General features: G+C 42.5%; 4 protein-coding genes across 6 annotated transcripts; 1 reads left to right on the top strand and 3 right to left on the bottom strand.

Moving 5' to 3' along the window:
* Nucleotides 1-327: 327 nt before the first annotated feature.
* On the bottom strand, nt 328-3,671 carry LOC147129400 (transmembrane protease serine 9-like). Its single transcript, XM_086017518.1, has 11 exons — nt 3,608-3,671; nt 3,012-3,032; nt 2,746-2,908; nt 2,398-2,666; nt 2,152-2,297; nt 1,765-2,047; nt 1,385-1,547; nt 1,042-1,310; nt 794-936; nt 459-714; nt 328-344 (listed from the first exon to the last, which is right to left on the bottom strand). Exons 1-11 carry the CDS (start codon nt 3,660-3,662, stop codon nt 328-330), a joined length of 1,785 nt encoding a protein of 594 aa, XP_085873644.1. The 5' UTR covers nt 3,663-3,671.
* Nucleotides 3,672-5,190: 1,519 nt separating this feature from the next.
* On the bottom strand, nt 5,191-8,986 carry vkorc1 (vitamin K epoxide reductase complex, subunit 1). Its single transcript, XM_086016245.1, has 3 exons — nt 8,723-8,986; nt 7,225-7,334; nt 5,191-6,569 (listed from the first exon to the last, which is right to left on the bottom strand). The coding sequence occupies exons 1-3, from the start codon at nt 8,902-8,904 to the stop codon at nt 6,358-6,360; spliced, it is 504 nt and encodes a 167-aa protein (XP_085872371.1). The 5' UTR covers nt 8,905-8,986; the 3' UTR covers nt 5,191-6,357.
* A 127-nt stretch (nt 8,987-9,113) lies between these two features.
* Nucleotides 9,114-16,488, top strand: mapk7 (mitogen-activated protein kinase 7). 3 transcript variants are annotated; one of them, XM_086016203.1, is made up of 8 exons: nt 9,114-9,228; nt 9,954-10,102; nt 10,666-10,939; nt 11,589-11,754; nt 12,412-13,862; nt 14,107-15,167; nt 15,359-15,489; nt 16,156-16,488. In XM_086016203.1, exons 3-8 carry the CDS (start codon nt 10,669-10,671, stop codon nt 16,301-16,303), a joined length of 3,228 nt encoding a protein of 1,075 aa, XP_085872329.1. In that variant the 5' UTR covers nt 9,114-9,228; nt 9,954-10,102; nt 10,666-10,668; the 3' UTR covers nt 16,304-16,488. The 3 variants fall into 3 exon arrangements, with proteins under 3 accessions (XP_085872329.1, XP_085872328.1, XP_085872330.1); XM_086016202.1 differs by lacking the exon at nt 9,114-9,228 and having other exon boundaries at nt 9,745-10,102; XM_086016204.1 differs by lacking the exon at nt 9,114-9,228 and having other exon boundaries at nt 9,745-10,141.
* Nucleotides 16,489-16,691: 203 nt separating this feature from the next.
* On the bottom strand, nt 16,692-19,826 carry LOC147129397 (serine protease 27). Its single transcript, XM_086016238.1, has 6 exons — nt 19,452-19,826; nt 18,869-18,981; nt 18,589-18,665; nt 17,820-18,091; nt 17,370-17,521; nt 16,692-17,189 (listed from the first exon to the last, which is right to left on the bottom strand). The coding sequence occupies exons 1-6, from the start codon at nt 19,495-19,497 to the stop codon at nt 16,932-16,934; spliced, it is 918 nt and encodes a 305-aa protein (XP_085872364.1). The 5' UTR covers nt 19,498-19,826; the 3' UTR covers nt 16,692-16,931.
* Nucleotides 19,827-21,161: the final 1,335 nt, after the last annotated feature.

Genomic DNA, 21,161 nt, shown 5'->3' with positions numbered 1-21,161 from the left:
CACCAACAATCTTTGTGGTCAGTGATGGGCTGCCACACACTGCAAAATGATAACTCATTAGAATCCAAGAAGACAGTTTCACATAGTCTCGAAAAAGTTGAACTGGTACTGACACCCTGATGACTCAAACGTCTTTTTAACGTCAGAATAGCTGTTTCCACCAAGAAGAACAGTTGAATTCTGTACAAAAACGGTGCTTTTGTGAATTTGCATTTGAAAACTACCTCAGTAACAACAATGGGCACCTTCTGGAAACAAACCATTGGGGAAGGAAGCACTTGTGTAACGTAAGGGTCTAGCAATGTAAAAAAACTACAAGGCTGAAGTTCAAGATTTCCCATTCGCTGGTGAACCATGAAAGCTGGGTTGAACTCTACCTCTTGATGGTTTCAGTGTCAGATCAATCAAATAAAACGCAAGCTTTTTTCATACAAACCTACAAAGTATATGCAACGTACATTCAGCACTGGGCAGATCATCAGGAGGAGGTAGAGGACAAGTATAATTGCTATCAGCATCCAGCCCATTAGAGTTGAAATGCACAAAGCCTGGCTTATCAGAGCTGATGTGGGTGTTGATCCAAGACTGGTAGCGGGACACTCTTACATAGACCCCTGGATTATTTGTCCGAGCACAACCAAATCCAAAACTGACTATTCCAGACTGAATCCAGATAGAATCTTGTTCACTCATCATTGGACCTCCGGAGTCTCCCTGAGGGTGTGGAGAGAAACTGTCTGTCAAAACATCTTCTAACATTTGAAAACCAAGTAGAAAATGAGAAGTAGTCTACCTGACAAGCATCTTTGCCTCCTTCTAGAAAACCAGCACAGATCATATTATCTGTGATTAACTTTCTAATCAGGCAGTTACACTGTCTGTTTCCCACAACTGGGACTTCCACTTCTCGTAGCGTTTTAGGGGAGGGGAGAGGCACTAAAAGGTACAGTAAAACTACATGAGGTATAATCCAAAAATATGTGATTTTTAATTTTTTTTTCAAGTATGTCATGTTACGTTAATACATAAGAAGTCCCTTACCTCCTTCCTGGATGGATCCCCAACCGGTGACCCGGCTATTAGTACCATTGTTAAACATGCTGGTATTGGCCGCCAGACACACAGGTCTGACGTAGGCGTTGAACTCGACAGCAGATGAGAGTTTGAGCAGAGCTATGTCATTGTCAAAAATTAAATTGTCAAATAATGGATGCAAAATGATTGCGGCAACAGTCCGGGTCACTTCGTTTGGTTCGATGCCCTCTAGGTTCCTACGACCAAGAGAAACTGACCACCCAGTGGTACTTATGCTATGGAGTGAATGACAAAGGTTAGATGGTCAAATTAGAAGAAATCTGTATATTTTCATGTTAGGATGACAAACCTGGTGAAGCAGTGGGCAGCAGATAGTACCCATTCTCTGTTTATGAGAGTACCACCACAAACATGGCTCCCAAAAGTCTGGAGACTAGCTTGCCAGGGCCAACTTCCGTCTGAAACAACCTCTCCTCCAACTACCTTGTTCTTCTGTGATGGTATTCCACACACTGCAAACACAGCAGCTCATTATAATCCGAAAGGATTGGTGCATTGTCTCATTGTTTTACAATCCCAAACAAACATGATCAAGTACTCAAAAGTCGCCCGCGACCCTTCTGAGGATAAGCGGATTGATGGATGGATGGATGGATGGAAGTACTCAAAAGTGTCGGTGTTATAACATTTAAAATGTGTTTTGCCAAAGCTTTGGTGATTGTGACGCACACTCAGCACTTGACAGGATAGGCACTAGATCTTCGATTGGAGCTGGTCCTTCAGTAGCAGCAGGACAAGTGTAGTTGCTATCAGCATCCATCCCACTGGAGTTAAACTGCACAAAGCCTGGCTTTTCAGAGCTGATGTGGGAGTTGATCCACGACTGGTAGCGGGACACTCTTGTATAAACCCCTGGTTTATTTGGCCGAGCACAGCCTAATCCAAAACTGACGATTCCAGACTGGATCCAGACGGAATCCTGCTCACTCACCATTGGACTTCCTGCGTCGCCCTGTGGATGGATAGAGGAATTTTCTGTCATAACACCTTTTACGTTTAAAAAAAAAAAAAAAAAAAAAAGGACAAGTAACAAGCAGGAAAGCAACAGTAACCTACCTGACAAGCGTCTTTCCCCCCTTCTAGAAAACCAGCACAGATCATATTGTCTGTGACTAAACCAACTCCATTCAAGCAGTTACACTGTCTGTTTCCCAAAACTGGGACTTCCACTTCTTGTAGTGTTTCAGGGGAGGGAAGAGACACTAAACAAAAAAAACAGTGGAATCATATTCAGTTAAACCACATTTTATTCCAATGTCTTACTACGAAATCCTCTATTTTGTTGAAGGCTCAGTGACTTACCTCCTTCCTGGATTCTTCCCCAACCAGTGACCCAGCTGTGAGTACCATTGTTGAACACACTGCTATTGGCAGCCAGACACACAGGTCTGATGTAATCTGTGAATGTGACCGGTGAGGATAGTCTGAGCAGAGCGATGTCATTGTCAAAGCTGAGAATGTCGAAGCCTGGATGCAAAATGATTGCGTCGACAGTTTTGGTCACTTCATTTGGGTTGTTTCCCTGCAGTTTCTGACGACCGAGAGAAATTTCCCAGCCAGAGGTACTTGTGCTTCAAAGAAGTTGTGAAAGGTTAGATGGCCAAAACAATCGAAGTAAAGAAGAAATGTCTTCATGTTCAAGTGACCAACCTGGAGAAACAGTGGGCGGCAGACAGTACCCATTCTTTGTTTATGAGGGAGCCGCCACAAACATGGGTGCCAAAACTCTGCAGACTAGCCTGCCAGGGCCAACTTCCTGCTTGAGCATCTCCACCACCAACAATCTTTGTGTTCAGAGGTGGGCTGCCACAAACTGGGAAAGACAGGTTTCCGATGAATTCATGAAGATGAATTTATGAAGATGAATTCATGTTGATTCCCTCAGACAAATCCTTATGAATTTAATATGAACTTACCATCCAGCTGAGCATGTGACGCTGCCGAAACACACACACAATGAAAATCAATCCTTGTCCAAAACAGGTTGGTTGACATTACATAGATAAAGACACTTTCTAATTATTGACTTAATTTTCAGAAAAAATATTAAACATATTTCAACCACGGTTAACCCCTTCCCAAAAATATACATATTTTTTCAAAACTAGACTTCGATAATGAAAAACGTCGCAAATATTAAACTAAGCACATATCTAAATTAGTGTAAGATACACAATACAAAAATTAAACTAAAGTTGCGGAGAAATGCATTTCTTTATTGTATACTGTACAGCCCCAAAAACACTAAAAATGAATTTATAGTATACATGCTACAGTAACAAAAAACATTTAAAAATGTTGAACAAAGGTTTAAATAGTAATGTATGAGGAGAATAATCACTTACACATAAACAATAATTTACATCTAACCTCTGCTTGCGTTTGTCTTTAGAGTACAGTACTTCGCAAATGTCAAATGATTATCCAACGCATGAATACATCACATTTTGGGTGACTTGCAATGTTTGAAACATAACAGCATACACAAGTCCAGAACTTCAGTGTCACTTACTTGCAGTTAAAAAGCTGACCAGAGCCAATATTCTGCGCCATTCCCTCCAAGCCATCGTGCAAATGCACAAATCTTGCATGGTTTGCTGTAATTAAACTTGAGTGGGCATGTCGTCTGCTATGAGGCGAGTCCTCCCACAACCCCCCATGACACAATTATCATCACTTGCCTTAAATCACTTACATTACTACGCTTGAAGTAAATACTGCAAATACTTGACATTTCACAGAGTTGACCAACAACATTTTCACCTGTGACTTTTCTGCACCGTGCATCCTTCTGGCCCTTTGAAAATTGCAGTTGTTCACAATCTGCTATTAACATGTCAATAAAGTCTACACAGAACCCAGACAACTCTACCTGTATATTTGCATGCATCCTTTACGTCATGTCATCCATCATCCTTTGCGCCTTCCAGAAGTTCTTATACACAATTGACAGTTGAAGTAAAGAGCACTTTAAAAAATTAGTTGCACATTTCAAGTCCCTGTAAAGCGGAATGAAAAGTCTTCTCAATTTGTCACCCTAAAGTGACGAGTGTTTTAACAACCCTGCCAAATTTGAATGATTAAAACACATTGCCAAGTATGGCTTCGGAATCACCAAAAATGAAGCCATTCTCGCCACTTTCAAATGCTGTGGGCGTGTCCTCTGACTGTACGAAAATCAAGTGTAAGCTCTCAATCAAATATGAGTGCTACGATCTATGAGAATGAATGCTACTTTGATGCATTTTCTTATGCCTACGCATAAGTACACTTTTGAGTGACGAAAATACATCCACTTAAAGCCAACCGTGGTTGGAATATAGCTCTACAGCAGCCACACCAGAGTGATGCCCAAGACGTACGCTGGGCGTCACGTCTGACTTCTTTTTACTTTCGCTCGCTATTCCGCCTTCTCTCCAGGATGTGCATACACTCATGGTCGAGAATGAGGCACTCTCAAGTGGCCATGCCAGCTCACTGTGGCTGTCAAGTTGGACTTCTGTTTGTATTTCTTCCCCATCCACACTCTTCCGTCTTTCTCTCTGGGGATTTTTCACGCCACGACAAGGCAGGAGGCACTCTAAAGTCAAGTTAAAATGATTTGTATAGCCAATAATCACAAGAGTCTCAAAGGGCTTCAGAGGCCCACAGTTGACAAAGATCATCCACATCCCCTTATCTAACCCCTCACCCCCCCACCCCCACCGAGCAAGGAAAAACTCAAAATACCAGTGCGGATTATGTAGTTTCAGGATTTAAGCATAGCTAGCTAACTGAACGGATCACTGGCCTCTGTTTGCACTAAAAATACAATAAATACCAACGGAATACTTGAAATTACCTGTGAATATATTTTACTATGGCTTGAACTGGTTTTACAAGAAAATGCAGACAGACCACTCCAAGTTCCTTTTTCCACCAAGTCAAGGTGTGCTTAAGAATGTCAGACTGTCATTGGGGGGTATTTGCATTGTTTCACACAGTAGTATGGAAGCTATGGACCCATGAGAGCATTTGATCCAACCCGCCAAGCAATTCTGGTAACAAATACAAAGCAGAGGCCCAAAAACATTCAACACACAAATGCTCATAGCATAAAATGTATTCATTTTTTATTTCTTTGCTTAGATCAAATAATGTTTCATACTTTCAGGATGGCCCTTTGAGGTAAAACTGAAATAGCCTCAATATGAGAAAAAGTTCCCTACCATATCAGAATTGGAGGTAATTTCAGGCACCAACATTTTTTTAAATGACCATTCACTTTATATTTGGTCCTGTTTTCAAAAAAAACAGAAATACTAAAGGCATTATTGATTTAAAAACACATGAAACATCATACAAAACAAAACAAAAGACTTATTTTAAGGCTTTGTAGAATTGTCAATGGGTGCAGACACTCACAAAACCATGTCTGGGTACATTCAGGTAATAAATCTGTGTAACGTCCCTCATAATTATTGAAACTGCATCAATTTCAATGCGTGTGGATTAGCAGCACATCTTGTACCGTACTCACTGGATTTCAAAGTTATTTCCAACACGGGCCACAAAATACTGTACTTAAGAGTATACGGGTGCCCTCTAGGGGACGGTTTTAACAGTAGGATCACACATACTATATACACGGCATGTGTATTTAGTATATGTGTAACACTATGCTGAAAACAAATCATAACTGGTGAGTGAATTTCCCCTGTGAATGAAGTTTTTATTCATCTGGTATTTGGTTTTGAGGTCATCGGTTGGTTCAATTGCCACTTGTATACAAATACTGTGCATATTATACAGCCTTCATACTAATACTACCGTCAGGGATTTGACGCCATCTTGTGGCATTTTGGGTCCATTCAAAAAGTGCACAAATTATGCAAAAAGGCGAGTTTTTAGCAGCTACTGGGTAGGTTCCACAATAAAAATGTGAATAGGTGTTGTTTTAGTGTAATTTTCACTTTGATTCATCTGCTGTGGTTAAGATTAGTTCTATGATTAATTCCCATAAAACACAGTAAAATCTGTCAACTTTATTATTCAATACTATACTGTGAACTGCATGAGGACAGGCAACAAACGTGTTTAAAAAAAATAAAGAAAAAATGAAAAAAATGAAGAAAAAATTAAAAAGTGAGATGAATCCAGTTTTCTGTAAAAAGTCTCAGCAGGAGTAAACAAGGCAGTAACACTGGATATGTTACTTTGGGCCAGGAGAGAGAGAGAAATGTGTTGAATGTAACTTTTTGTGTTTGTTTTTTGGAATGATTATTATCCTGCCTTCTCCTTCTTCCCTTCAATGGCGCTCCTTCGCTTAAGGTTGGTGTAGAGCAAGGCAAAGTTGACGATGTACGTTGACACACACACCATGCAGAAATCACCCAGGACAAAAGCCAGAATAGAGGCAAGGTAGAGCGAGCCAGCCACCGATACCCAGGAGGCGAACACCAAGAACAGAGCGGCCTTTTTGGACAGGGAAAGACCTGTGACAAAAACAAACACGACTAAGTGAGACTATTTGGAGAAAACCGTCTAAAATAAATTCTGTCATATATTTCTCTCTCTCTTAATCAATAGATAAAAAATGAAGTCATATTTTTAAAGATCAAGAGTTGTATTATGATAGGAATACAGTCCTACTTTTTCAAGATCATTTTTTGGGGGGCTTGGGGGGGATATAGTCTATTTTTCCAGAAGAAAGGCAGATTTTCAAGAATAAATGAAGTAATATTACAAGAATAAACATGCATTTTTCAAATTCAATCAAAATAATTTGATACACTTGTTAAACTTTGACAAAGGTTTAAAAATCTATACTCTAAGGTCTATAGCTGCAATAATTTGATTAAACTCGACATGCATAGCAGGACACCACATGATACAGTATCTCTTTATCACAGTGCAGTTGCTCTACCAAGGCGATAAATTACAGTTTGTCCCTTTTACAACTACAGCACAAAGCAAAAGACTAAAAATATCAAAAAAAATATTTGGAGGGTATAACATTGACTTCCATACAAACTACTGTACAGTGAGTTCAGCTGGAATGCAGACCAACATTCCGGTTTTGTTGTTGTTGTTACTACTTACAACCACAAACAGTATCCATACTCTGTTATTTGGAGAAGGCAAACTAACCCAGACCAAGCTGCAGAGTGTAAAATATGATTCCAAGAACACTGTTGGGCTGGTTCAGAGGGCTATCTTGGGTAACAAAGAACTGAACCAAGCCAAAACCACGTCCCCATCTGTAAAAAAAAAACACAAAAAAACGGAATGAATACATATAAATACAGTATACAAAACACTGCAAACTGAAAAAAAAAAGACTGTATAAAAATGAATAAATTGCTAGAGAACGTTAAAGATAGCTACACAGGAGGATGGAGAGAGAAGTAACTAGATAAAGAACATGTAGCTATCTTAGGGCGGCTGGATAACAATACCTATCCAGTTAACAAGGTAGATTGATAGCTAGGTAGATAGATAGGTAGCTAGAAACTATATTTATCCTGTGAAGCAAACTAAATTGTCACAGCAGCAATGAACAAAACCAACGCGCAGCATAGAAGAGATTAAATTGTATATATATAAAAGATCAAAATATGGCCGTAAACATTCTCATTCACCAGATCATTTCATTTTCATGTAATCGAATCGATCGGTTGTCTCAAACAATGTTTCACCTCCCATCTGGGCAGGTTTCATCAGTTCACTCTTTTTGGGATGCAAAACGACAGCTGTTAAGATGCACTGACGAGAGACCTATGCCGGTCAACAGCAGTCATTTGGGTGCAATCATCCTTGTTAATATTCCATTCACTTGAAAAAATTAAGTGGACCAGCCTCTGTGTCATGGTGTTACCAGGTTCAAGATAGATCCTTCTGTACGTTTTTTTAGTCTGAGAAACTTTGAAGGATTCATCCTGCGCAAGAAGTGACGAAGCCTGCTTAGATGAGAGGCGACACAGAAAAAAAAAAATCACTTTTGTCATATTTGTTAATACAGTCCGAAGAATCCGAAGATGGGGCCAGAGCTGGCAGCTTGTTTTCACAGATCATATTTATCGTGGCCTGCTGTCAAGTCATAAAGACGCTTAACAGATGACAGAAAGTGTTCCTTTGAGTTTTGAAAATTGTGATTAAGACGTTGCCTGAAGCTAACGTAATAATCGTACAATGACTCCAACGCATTAAAAACAATGGCAGCACTTTTCACAACGAGGACTCGCCTAGTGCTTCACACATTTAAAATTCAGAATATGACAGACTTACGTTTTACAGTTAAAGAAAATTCACATCTATCAAACAAGCTTTTTCCAATTTAAGGGTATGACACAATTCGGGGTCAACGGACTTCAATGCTTTGTCGCCTAATGTTAAAATTACATCGGACTTGATTGCACCCTCAAAAAAATCTTGCTGATACTAGTCAAGGAATTTAGGTGGTGGGTGACACGGGATTACCACGAATTATTTGAATTTAGGGTAGAAGTCCTCATGAGTGAGGGCTGTAAAACGTGGCACTGAAGGTTGGGGGCGGATTCCGGCCACCGAGTTAAACCTCCAACAAAGCATCACCGTGGGTGCATTCTTTTAATGCGAGATAAAGTGCAATAAAAACAACAAACAACACCTGGATGTGAAAACTTTGGAGCAGCTGACAGACTCTCCCAGGTCGCACATCGCTCTGTAATCGGGGTCGTGCTCGCGGGACAATTCCACGTGAAGCGCGTAAACTGACAAAATCAAACCAAAGACGCACAAAAGCACGCGCACTGTCCTCTCCCACTTGGGCATGCCTTCTGCTGCTGCCATGTCTAAATCCACGCAAAAATGACGTCCACACCTTCACCAGCGAGGAAGACAATTTAGTGCTGCAAACGTGGGCTGGGAAGTGTGCGTCCAGCCAGTTTGCTTGTTATTGGATCGTGGGGTTCTAGCCCCGCCCTTTCGCTTGTTGATTGGGTCTGGGGTTGGAGCCCCTCCTTTTCATTGGTTTGCAACTTTGCCAGATTGTGGACCAGACCAGGGGACAACATGGCGTAATTCTGTTTATTTAGTGAGTTACCAGTTATGTCCACACTCAAGTGTAAATACATTTCAAGTTCAGTAAATTCACCTCATTACTGCAACTACAAGGTAAATTGAAACGGGGAATACAGTAATAGTTTACATGGAGCAACCGGTTCATTAAACTCTAAGCATAAGAATAAATTAAACAAAAGTCATTTGGGGTTTTTAATTTTTAGATCTTTCAAATGATTACTCAAAAATGCAGTGCTGTGTGCAGTTTTCACCACTAGGTGTCAAATTTTAAGTGTCAAATACGGTTCAACTGTGAAATAAATGCATCGGAGTGGCAACAATTTTCTTTGGTGTGTTTAGTGCTGCCATTGGACATTTAATTATCTAGCTACTTATACTTTGTCATTGCGTTTTACCACAACCAAAGTTGAGAGTCTAATTATTCAATTGTTTGCTAATACAGTTTCATTGTTGTTGTTGTTAATAATTGAATTGTAAAATAAGAAAATCCATCGTAAAAGATGCGGTTATAACCGCCTTCTCAATTCCTATTGGAGAGTGCAGCGTGACATCACATACCATGGATTGGCTATTCACAGTCCAATCATAATGCCACGTGGGGTATTTTTCCGTTATGAGACCTCCAGGACACGCACAACTTCTGTCTTCGACTTAATGCTATTCTTCGAAAAATAATTCCTCTATGTTTTAAACGATTGGCTGCACCAACATCGAAGCGATGACAAATTAGGCTGGACTGTTGTGGTTAAAATCGCCCGTGTCGCAAAACGGGGCGAAAGCGAACACTTCAAGCCCACGAGTGTATTTTTGTCCAACAGATGGCGGTCGCGCAACTTGATGGCTGGCGACCGCCGTGAAAAGACACAGAAGAAGAAGACAAAGACAAGGAAACGGCAGACAAAAACAAGACGCTGACATGTTGCCGAGGGATTAAAGAGGCTCATTTAACGGACGTTTGGGTCACAAGGTGAACGACCGTTCCGTCACGCTGAAACACACCTCCACGGTTGGTTATATTTGGTAAAAAATGACAGTGACGTACATTATTTGACGCTGACAAGGCTACGCCCCTGCCATGAGAGATGGGGAGATACTGTACTGTAGGACGATGCAGTCTTTGGCTTGTTGCTAAGCATTACAATTTTACTTCAAATGCTTGTACGGGAATCTCAGTTGAGAGAGCGTGTTGTATGTGAAGGTGCGTCACTCACTGCTGTCAATGTATACCCGATTATTACATCAGCGTGGGCAGTCGGTCATTTAACTGAGCAAAGTTGCATAGTTTGTTATTGAATGGGCTAAGGAGGGCCCAGGGGCACGTTTTACATTTAGAAACATCTCACTGCACACCACCTAACCTAAATGTCACAAAGTATATAGCCTGAAATAATGATCTACTGTAACCTCAATTTACTCATAAATGTACTTGGTGTGAAATAAGGAGTCTCTGCCCACAGCAACAATTAAATTAAAAGACCCATTAATCTGTGTTTTACCTTTGATCACAATGTGTCTCTCTCATTTCCACAGAGAATGTCATCTGAAGAGCATGGGGATGGTCAAAACTGTCAACCTGTGGCCGTGGCGCCTGAAAGAATGACGGCCGGAAAAGGCGACGAGAACCAGCATGCGGTCAAGTCGATGAGCGGCAGCACAGACACCAGCACAACTGCCAAAAACTTGGCTTTGCTGAAAAAGCACTCGTTGGATGTGAAGTTTGATGTGGGCGAGGAGTACGATGTCATTGAAACCATCGGCACTGGTGCCTATGGCGTCGTGTCATCTGCCAGGAGACGAGATAATGGTATGGCTGATTTGACTTGAGATCAACATATTTTGCATGTGCTGTACGCCCCACTTATTGCAGGTTGATAGGTTCCATTACCACCTGTGGTATGTTTTTAAATGTGGTAAAGACCATATAAAAAAATAAATAAGGAACAAAAAAAAGTTCCCCTCTTACACACACCGTAAACTTATTACAACCCACTTTAAAAGTTTTCCTTATGTCTGTACTTACTTACAGTTCTACAAATGACAGGCGAAGCATGCTTGCTATAAGCTGTTTGTCACTCGCAGTGGAAATTTACTGTAAAATTGGCACATAAACCAAAAGAATTAATCTTTGTATATTTAAACATTAAAATGTTCAACCAAACCATACAGTACAAAATAAATCACTAGCATATGTTCTCTCTGACCTGTGGGAACAATGACTATTACTTGAGCTTAGTAGGGTACCTTCTCTGCCTTTTGTTCTGGTGCATCTACATCCAGCAGTTTGTTGCAGCCCGATGTGGTCGTACACTGAATGCGTGAAACTCCAAATTCATATTTGCGTGTATACTGTAAAAATACACGAATTAAAAATCAGCGAAGGATTGAACTTTACAAGCTGTCAGACAAGTTGTGCAATAATGTACTTACACTGTCATGTGCTTGATGTACCTCAGGCCAGCAGGTGGCGATAAAGAAGATCTCCAATGCCTTCGAAGTGGTGACAAACGCCAAGCGCACCTTGAGGGAACTGAAAATTCTCAAGCACTTCAAACATGACAACATCATCGCCATCAAAGACATCCTGCAGCCTAACCTTCCTCACTCAGCCTTCAAGTCGGTGTATGTACTGTGCTTATTCTGACAAATGCATGAGGAGGAAAATTAGCAAAGGTGGCAAAAGTACTCACACGCTTTACTAAAGTACAAATATTACTCGAGAGGAAGTAAAAAAACATTTCAGGAGGTGAATCTACAGAAGGCCCATTCTTTTGTTGTATCGATTTAACTCCTCTACCCAAAGAAAAAAAAAATGCTTTGAAATATACTTAAATACAAATGTAAAAATTAAATGTTTAATCTTAATTATATAAAATACCAGTTTTCGTAACTTGGCATAGCGAAACTTAACTTATAGTGCTTGTACTAAAGGTAAAAAAATATATAGCTAGCATTAGCTTGTACTTTTATGCTATGAAAATGGGTTCCCATAGCTTTGCTAATGTTGTGAGCCAACTAATAAAAAAAAAAAGCTAAATTAGCTACTGATGACAACTGAAAATGTACCTTACCCTGTTATGTCAGTTACTTGGTTCGTGTTTGTCCATGCCGATGCTTTCATTTTTTTCCGCCTTTTAAGACCTCCAAGATCTCAAATCAATACAGTAACAAAGTACTTTGTTACTTCCCACTACTTTAAATTTGCAACTATTTTTTACTTTCTAGCATTGGATTAAATGGCTCTGGTTCACTTTCTCTTCTTCCTATTACTGTTTGCAGGTATGTGGTGCTGGACCTCATGGAGAGCGACTTGCACCAGATCATCCACTCGGCCCAAGCGCTCACCCCGGAGCACACTCGCTACTTCCTGTACCAGCTCCTCCGTGGCCTTAAGTACGTGCACTCTGCCAACGTCATCCACCGGGACCTCAAGCCCTCCAACTTGCTGGTGAACGAGAACTGCGAGCTAAAAATCGGCGACTTCGGCATGGCCAGGGGTCTGAGCTCCCACCCCGAGGAATCGCACTCCTTCATGACGGAATACGTGGCGACCCGATGGTATCGAGCTCCCGAGCTGCTCCTGTCCTTGAATCACTACACTTTGGCCATTGACATGTGGTCCGTGGGCTGCATCTTTGCCGAAATGTTGGGGCGAAAGCAGCTTTTTCCCGGCAAGCACTACGTCCACCAGCTCCAGCTTATTTTGTCCGTGTTGGGCACCCCTCCCAAGGGGCTAATTGGTGCGATTAGAGCCGACAGGGTGCGCTCGTACGTTCAGAGTCTTCCGTCCCAATCTGCTGTGCCCTTAGCCAAACTGTACCCCCAAGCTGAGCCGGGGACTTTGGACCTTCTTGCGTCCATGCTCCGCTTTGACCCACGTGAGCGAATCAGTGTGACTCAGGCACTGGAACATCCGTACCTGGCCAAGTACCACGATCCCGACGACGAGCCTATCTGCGTGCCGGCGTTCGATTTTGAATTTGACAAGCTTCCCGTGAGCAAGGAGCAGATCAAAGAGGAAATTCTCATGGAGATCCAGGACTTCCATAGGAACAAGCAAGGCTCACGTCAGAGGCTTCAGTTTAGGCCCTTGGTGAGGGCGAATGGGGGCGGCGGAGGAGGAGCCGCGACGCAAAGCAATCAGTGTGTCGCTCAGGTTTCCTCGACCAGCCTGAGCGAGTCCACGCGGGTTCCCGGCAAACACAACCAGAAATCCTCACAAACCAGAGAGACGGAGTCAACGCAGCAGCGAGGACCAGCCGAGGGCAACCGGACGTTCACAAATCAAATGGACACGTGTCATAAAGACGCTGTCCATTTACCGTGCCTCACAAAAAGCGAAAGCAGCCCGGTTGACGTGGACATGCCCAGCGCCAACTCAGACAGCGGCCAGCCGGAGACCATCGATTTGACCACACCCGTGTCAAGTCACGATGTCGTACCGATGCGGGACAATGAAGGACAGGAAAGGCGGCCTCTGCCCAACCGGAACCGGAACCAGAACCAGAACCAGCCTTCTTCCTCCATGACACCTTTAGCCAGTACTGTGCCTTCTCTCTCGCTGTCAGCTGCCCAAGCTCTGTCACTGTCCCACAGCCTCTCACAGTCCCTAGCAACGAACCAGAAGCCTCCCCAAGGTGCCTCAGAGGGGCCCAGGAAAGATGGGGCCATATCGGAAGACACCAAAGCAGCTCTCAAAGCAGCTCTATTCCGAAATAAAGCCAGGGGTGGTATGTTTTTTGTTTTTCTGCTTTCTTCGAAAGTGTTTGTGTGGCCACAAAGTGATGTCTTGTAACCAACTTTTGTTACATTTTTATTTTGAAACAAATATTCTTTCTACATTTTGACTTTTTGTCTTTGTGCAGGCTGAGTTTAATTTGATCAGATTTAGAATTTGTATCAGGCTACAAATGGCCGCCGGCTTGGATCTTGGTCACGCGTGTTCTAATTCAATTTTCCTACTTTCCATTGCAGATGGAGGTGTTGCAGTACTGGGGACAGAGGTGGCCAATGGAGGAGGAGGGACCTTGTCAGTTGTTTCCAATCCAGAGTCGCGACGCCCCGTCACTGCTCAGGAGCGCCAGCGAGAGCGTGAGGAGAAGAGGAGGAAGAGGCAGGAAAGAGCCAGAGAGAGGGAGAAGAAACTGAAGGAGAAGGAGAGACGGGAGGGAAGGCGCGGGGACTCGCTGTGCGGGGTCCTGCTGAGCGACAACGATAAGAGCCTCTTGCAGCGCTGGACAAAGATGATGGACAGCCGCAATGATAAATCCCACACGTCTAATAGTGAGGGAGGGAAGACTAAAGACTTTAATGTGAATGTTGCGGGCGACAACGCTCAAGGATCACCCAACAACAAACTTGAAAAGGAAGCAAAAAAGTTTCCATCTCACGAGCAGCTAATCTCTCAAGTCCGAGCCAGTCAGTCCGGTTTGCTCCAGCCTCCTGGCAAAAACCAGCAATTATTCTTTTCAATGAGCCAGAAGAAACCAGCAGATATTGTCCTTGCTGTAAGCAGCTGCGTGGACCTGATGGCCGTCTCCGGAGGCTTTGTTAAGAACAACACGCTCAAACCTCACGACGAGAGCGGCGGCCCGAGCGGGTTCAACTGCTTCGGTAATTGGAGCGGACAGCAATTAGAGACCGGGCCGTCACAACATGCAAAATCGCACAGGACATCGCCACAGCAGAACTTTCTCCCGACGCAAAGTCAAGCCTTAGCTGACTCTCAGACGCAGCTGCTCCCACTGGAGACTTTTTTGACTAAAGGCCCGACCACACTAAGCACCAGCGAAGCCAACGGGGAAGTCAGAGGCCACAATCACCTCAACCATCACGTCACGCCCTCGGCTGCTAACGCCGGGCCCGTGGAGAAGCTGTGTTCTTCCGGTGGGGACAAATTGGGGCCACAGGCTGCAAACCCCATATGTGTGGCTTTAGGGGCTCATCCCACTTTGGGGTTCACAGATACAGGAGAGCAGGGCCCCTCCATCGCCCCTGACATTCACACAGTAACACTACAGCTCTCTAAGTCTCAGGTGCGTCTCAGTCCCGGGTGGTAGGTGGGATGGGTTGAGATCTTGTGCTTTTTTACAAGTTCTGACAGTTGGTGAGGTCTTGTACAGGTGTACCTAATGTTGAGGCCGATTAAGTATAAGTCCCATGTAGAAGGCTTCATTGGGGTGGTGGGAGCAGCTCATAATATCAACCTTGTGTTCTCCCATCGCAGGTTGAGGATGTGTTGCCCCCGGTGTTCTCTGTCACCCCGAAAGGCAGCGGGGCAGGCTATGGCGTGGGATTTGACCTGGACGATCTTCTCACGCAGTCGCTCACCGAGCTGCAACACTGCGACCGAGACAGGTGAGCCCTTGCTGAGCACTACTCACTAAATGTTGAGGATATTGGGCTTTCGGGTAAAATTGCAAGAGAAACCGAAAAATGCAATTTCTCTCTGAGAATGTCCTGTAGAATTCCATGTTCACCTGTAGAGGTTATCGTGCATTTTAACGTCATAGTCTGAAAGGGGGAGTCAAGCCATATGCTCTATGCAGCCCCACTAGTCGAAATACGACATTCTGATTAATATTGCGTTTGTGGAATATTAATTAAGCAGTAAAATACACCTGTTTTTGTACATCACAGGGGGCGGCTATTTTGCCACTTTCTGTCGACTGAAAATTACAACAGTTGCTCAGGGCCCAGTTAATGACCAATCATGGCTCAGCTTCAGAAAACAAGTGAGCCGTGATTCGTCGTTACCTGAGCAGTTGTGATGTCATTTTCAGTCAAACGGAAAGTGACAAAATGGTTACCGTCTGAGATGGCTAAAAACGGGTTGATTTTGCTGCTTAACTCATACTCCACAAATGCAATATTAAATCAGAAATTTAGACCAGTGGAGGCGCATAGCACATATTATTACAATGAATTTTTGGGGTTGACTTTGTCTTTAATTTCTTCTTAAGTATTGTAATTTAGGTTATGCACATGCTAATAAGACGGCGACTTTTTGATTGCCTCCAATAGTTACGACTCTGCCCCACTCTCGGCCTCGCTCTTATCCGATTGGAGCGAGGTTCATCGAATGACTCCGGCCGACCTGGAATCGCTGCAGCAGGAGCTGCAGCTCGGCTCTCCCATGATCCTCACTGATTCCATTCCACCTGACGCCTGACTGAGGGCCCGCACTTGTTTGAATGTAGGGATTTCTTGACTGAATGAATTAATTTAAAAGTAGTTTTGATTTTATGAAGTGCATTACTAAGCAGTTTATTTTTACGTCTCCTAGACCTAAAAACACAAAATCAACTGTCAGCCTGTGAATGTTAATAAATGATTAAAATTTAAGTTTTCTATTAAAAAAAAGTGCTTGTTTTTTTAAAAACACCACACAATCTTTGTTTGTCTCCGATATAAAGCATTACTATTCTTCTGAGCAACAAAAGGTATTTGAAAAATACGTAATGATCAAAACTATGAGCATTTGTTGGTTAAATGTTGGGTTTTTTTTACTTTAGATCACCGTTCCTTTGAAAATTAGTTTAGCCCACAAGCTGTGGGGCTCACAGTATTGATTCACATTTATTACAAAGACAAAATTAATTCAGCTCACAGTTGTCATTTAAAGTACAAATGTAAAAAAAAAACATTTTAAATCACAGTTCATTCATCTACTACAAGTATAAAAATTATATTACATTCCTTGGTGCATATTGCTTCATGTTCATATGAGTAGCAAGTAAAGAGAATTCCTTCATTTGACCTGGTTTTACCTTCCCAAAAATCAATTTGTCAAAGCTTACTTATAGCCAATGCAGGACCACCATGGCGGACAAACAGCCGAGCAGCGCCGCTGCAGCCCCATCGAGCCGGTGCCGATGAGCTCGGCCGTACAGTTCTAGCTCTGGTATGTTGTCGCCGATGAAACTGGAGTAGGTGGTGAGCCTGGCGTACACACCTGGTTGATTGGCCTCAGCGCAGCCCAGCCCAAAACTCACCACTCCCGCCTGCACCCAGGTCCCGTTCCCCATATGGCAGACCAGGGGCCCTCCGGAGTCGCCCTGATGGGAAAGGGTGGTGGGGTACAAGTTCAAATAAATACATACCAACCAATGGGCAGCTTGTACAGGAACTGAAAATATTTACAAGTTGGGGCAGTTGTAATTCAAGGTACAGTACCACTGTAGCCTGTAGTGTATGTAGCTATTTGTGTAAATGGGAAAGAGCTGATCCAACAATACCTGGCAGGAGTCCTTGCCGCCCTCCTGGTAGCCAGCACAGATCATGTCATACAAGATGTCCACCTGCTCCATCTGGTACATCTCACGACACAAACTCTGCGAGATGATTGGCACCTGCACCTCCTGCAGAGGCCCAGCCCCTGGCAGCGGGACTAGGCAGAGACAGATGAGGAACTTTTACAATCGCTTTTCAAATTACCAGTATGGTCCTTGTCCTTGTGTTTTCAAGCACAAATGTGGAGTAGTAGCTGAAATTGTCAGTACCTTTACCGTATTTGTTCTTTAACTTAAGAGTTTGCTTGCACCTTAGCAAACAACATGTAAACTAAATTGTCGCAAATGCTTAAAAAAAAATATATATATATATTATATATATATATATATATACACACATACATAGAGATATATAAATAAGTAAATAAATAAATGTGTGTGTGAAGCGAGTCTCACCACTATTGCGGATGTTCCCCCAGCCAGTGACGTAGCACTGCATGCCGCCCGGAAAAAGCATGCCAGAGGCAGGCAGACAAATTGGACGGATCCAATCCGACCAGGTCAGGGGGCTGGAGAGGCGCACCAGGGCTACATCCTTACCGCTGCGAGGCTCCACATATCCGGACGGGATCACCACGTAGTTGACGCGGTGTGCCGACTGGTGCGGGTTGAAATTGTTCAGGTAGTACCAGCCGGCGTAGATGGTGTACGAGCTCACGTCGGATGGACTGAAAGGAGATTAGTGATGTGCACTCAATAGTCACTATGTGTAACTCTTACAACATAATCCAATACAAGAACTGCATCTAAATAGATATAGCAAATATATTTTAAATTAGAAAAATCTCTCGGAACACAGCCAAAAGGATGTCATTTTATGTATATTGCTTATCAAAAGACAACATTCTAGCCATGTACATTGTACAAGTACATCGACAGGTGCTTTAACTTGTCGTCTGGTGAACATCAGTGTCCATTAGCTAAACTTGTTATGAGATAAATCAATAAACTCCCTGTGATTAAATAAATGCTCTTCTCATCCAAAAGGGACATCAACACATTGCCACGGATAACATTTGAAGACCTCGGGTTTACATGACTGAAATGTCAAAATTTCATTCTTTCTCTAGACAATTACCAGACTTTAACATAATAAAATTCCATATGTGCATAGGGACCCTAAACCTGGATAAACAAGTTTGTGTGCGCGTAAGTGTGTTCTTACTTTGGGAAACAGTGAGCCGCTGAAAGGATCCAATTCTCAGTGATAATGGAGCCTCCGCAGACATGAGCATTATCTTTCTGGAGGCCGAAGAGGAAATTGTAAAAACTCAGTCACACACACACACACACACCATGAGTCACCGCAACGTCACAAGCAGATCCCTCTCTCCTCAGGTCAATTTGATAAACAAGATACTTTAACACCACTTGGAAACACACCAGATAAGAGGGAGGGAGACAGGTATAAGAGTAGCACCTGTGACTAGTCTACTGGGACGCACCTGTACAGACACCTGCCATGGCCATGCCCCATCTGAGGCGTCCATCCCTCCCACAATCCTGTTCTCCTGCAGCATCGGTCTCCCGCATTCTTGGGCGTAGGAGACCCAAAACACTGTATGACAATACCAAGGATTATTTTTAATTGGGATAAGAAAGAACGTTTATTTCCCTGAAAGCCAAACATATGACAAGAGATAGAGAGCTAGATAGATAACCTTCAGAATGTAATAAAACAATATATCTGTATTGGAGCTATGTTAGTCATTGACGTCACACTACTCAATGCATTTTCTGATTGTGTTTCTGAAACGGTGACTTTTCATATAAGGACAAGTTAATAATAATAATAATAATAATAATAATAATAATGTTTAATGGGCTACTATGTTAGAAGGGTTTGCACTAGTCTTGTACTAGCCTCGTTAATTTTCACTTTTTATTTTCACATTACTTAAAATAAAACCTGTTATTCCAAATTTAAAAAATGTCCCGTTTTTGGTTTTAAACAGCGGACATTGGCTTGGAGTGGGACAAAGAAACTGACATGTCGACGACCATGAAGATGCGAAGGGGTGCACTCACCTGTTACGCACAACAAAGTGGCAATAAACTGACACTTTAGTGACATTTTCCCCGTGTTTTTGTGTCACAAATCGTAGCCCGGCTCAGACAGAAGCAAAACTCAAACAGCACAGGCGTTAAAAAGAGTAAAAAAATCCGTGGAAAATGGCGTTCGTGTACGACGACCTTCCCGCTTGGTGACCGTTCACAGGGAAATTGAGCAACTGTGTTTTTTGTTTTGCAGGAATAAATAAAAGACGAATTATAACTCCCGGTCTCGTTCGTGTTGTCTCGTAGTGTAGTAACATTGAGTAACGGGTCCAGACTGAAGCGGTTTCGGCCACATTCCAAAGTAAAACGCTAGCTCTCAATCGTCGAACTACCTGTTTGAGTTACGGACCAATAAAAAAGCACATTGAGAGGCCACCTGAGCCAATGGAATTCGAGGAATGCGAGCGGAAGCCCCTCCTCCGAAATGAATCGACGGTACAGGACAGTATTTGGGTCAATATAAAGCTAAAATGTCCTTATCTACCTTATCAGTCTGTGTGATAAGCGGTTGAATAAAGATAATATATGTTTATTTGGTTGTACTGTCCACAACACGTAATTTGACCAAATGAATATTCATTTTGATCATGAGTATTCTTCTTTCAACATACTTAACATTTTGGAATTTGGAACGAAAAGCCCTTTCATGTTTTTTTTTTTTTTTTGTGACATTACGACCAGTATTTTGTCTTTCTTCAGTGGAGGCTGAAACAGTAGCTATAATTGCAGAATAACTGATGCTTTGTACTTTTTAAAAAAATGATATTTTATTTATCTATTTTATAGTTGGGTGTTGTGAAGGTGTCCACCTTGTCACAGTGAAATATCAATTGATGTAAAAAACGTTCAGATATTCAAAATACAATTGTAAAACAGAAAGTCACCTAACAAACCGAATCACATCCAGAAGATGCTAACATTAGCATCAGAAGATACTAACATTTGCAAAAAATGTCCACCCTGTCAGAAAGCTCACAATTTGTTCATGAAAAATGGGAGAGCTTATTCAATCGATACTTTCCCTTTTTTTTACACAGACAGAATAAGGTTTTTTTTGTGTGCAAATCTCACTTAATGACATGACCTATGTGTTTTAAAAATCAAACGTGGGCCTGTGGCCCTTAAGCATATAAGCAAAATGGTTTGCCCCCACTTTCAAAAGGCGTCTATTTTCTCTCGGTACTATGGCTTCTTTCTACATCCCAAAAATATGCATGTTAGGTTCATTGAAGACTCTAAATAGTCTCTATATGTGGATTAGCAGTAATATAATATATATTATTTATTTAAAAAATAAACTATTCATTTTAAGTCCGCTGATAGTGTAGTGGTACACACGCCTGAGTTGTGTGCGGGCAGCGTGGGATCGATTCCCGCTCAGTGACAGTGTCTATGTGTGCCCTGTGACTGGCTGGCGACCAGTTCGGGGTGTAGTCTGCCTTCGCCCATTGACGGCTGGGATAGGCTCCAGCAACTCCCCGCGACCCTATATAGGATAAGCGGTTTGGAAGATGACATGACTATTCATTTTATTGCAATGCTTTTGGGCCACTAATCACTACAAATCACTATAAAACAAAAAACAGTCGCTAAGGTAGTCACGTGACTCTAAAAGGTTAACCTCCCACGATAAAGTAATGCCCTTCTCATGTTTCCCTAGTCGTGAGGGTGTAGAAATAA

The sequence above is a fragment of the Filicampus tigris genome, chromosome 19 (assembly GCF_054856515.1).
Source record: "Filicampus tigris isolate MCC_2025a chromosome 19, RoL_Ftig_1.0, whole genome shotgun sequence".
Lineage (NCBI taxonomy): Eukaryota > Metazoa > Chordata > Actinopteri > Syngnathiformes > Syngnathidae > Filicampus > Filicampus tigris.
The sequence above is the reverse complement of the archived record's forward strand: the minus strand, read 5'-3'. Positions and strand labels throughout refer to the sequence as shown.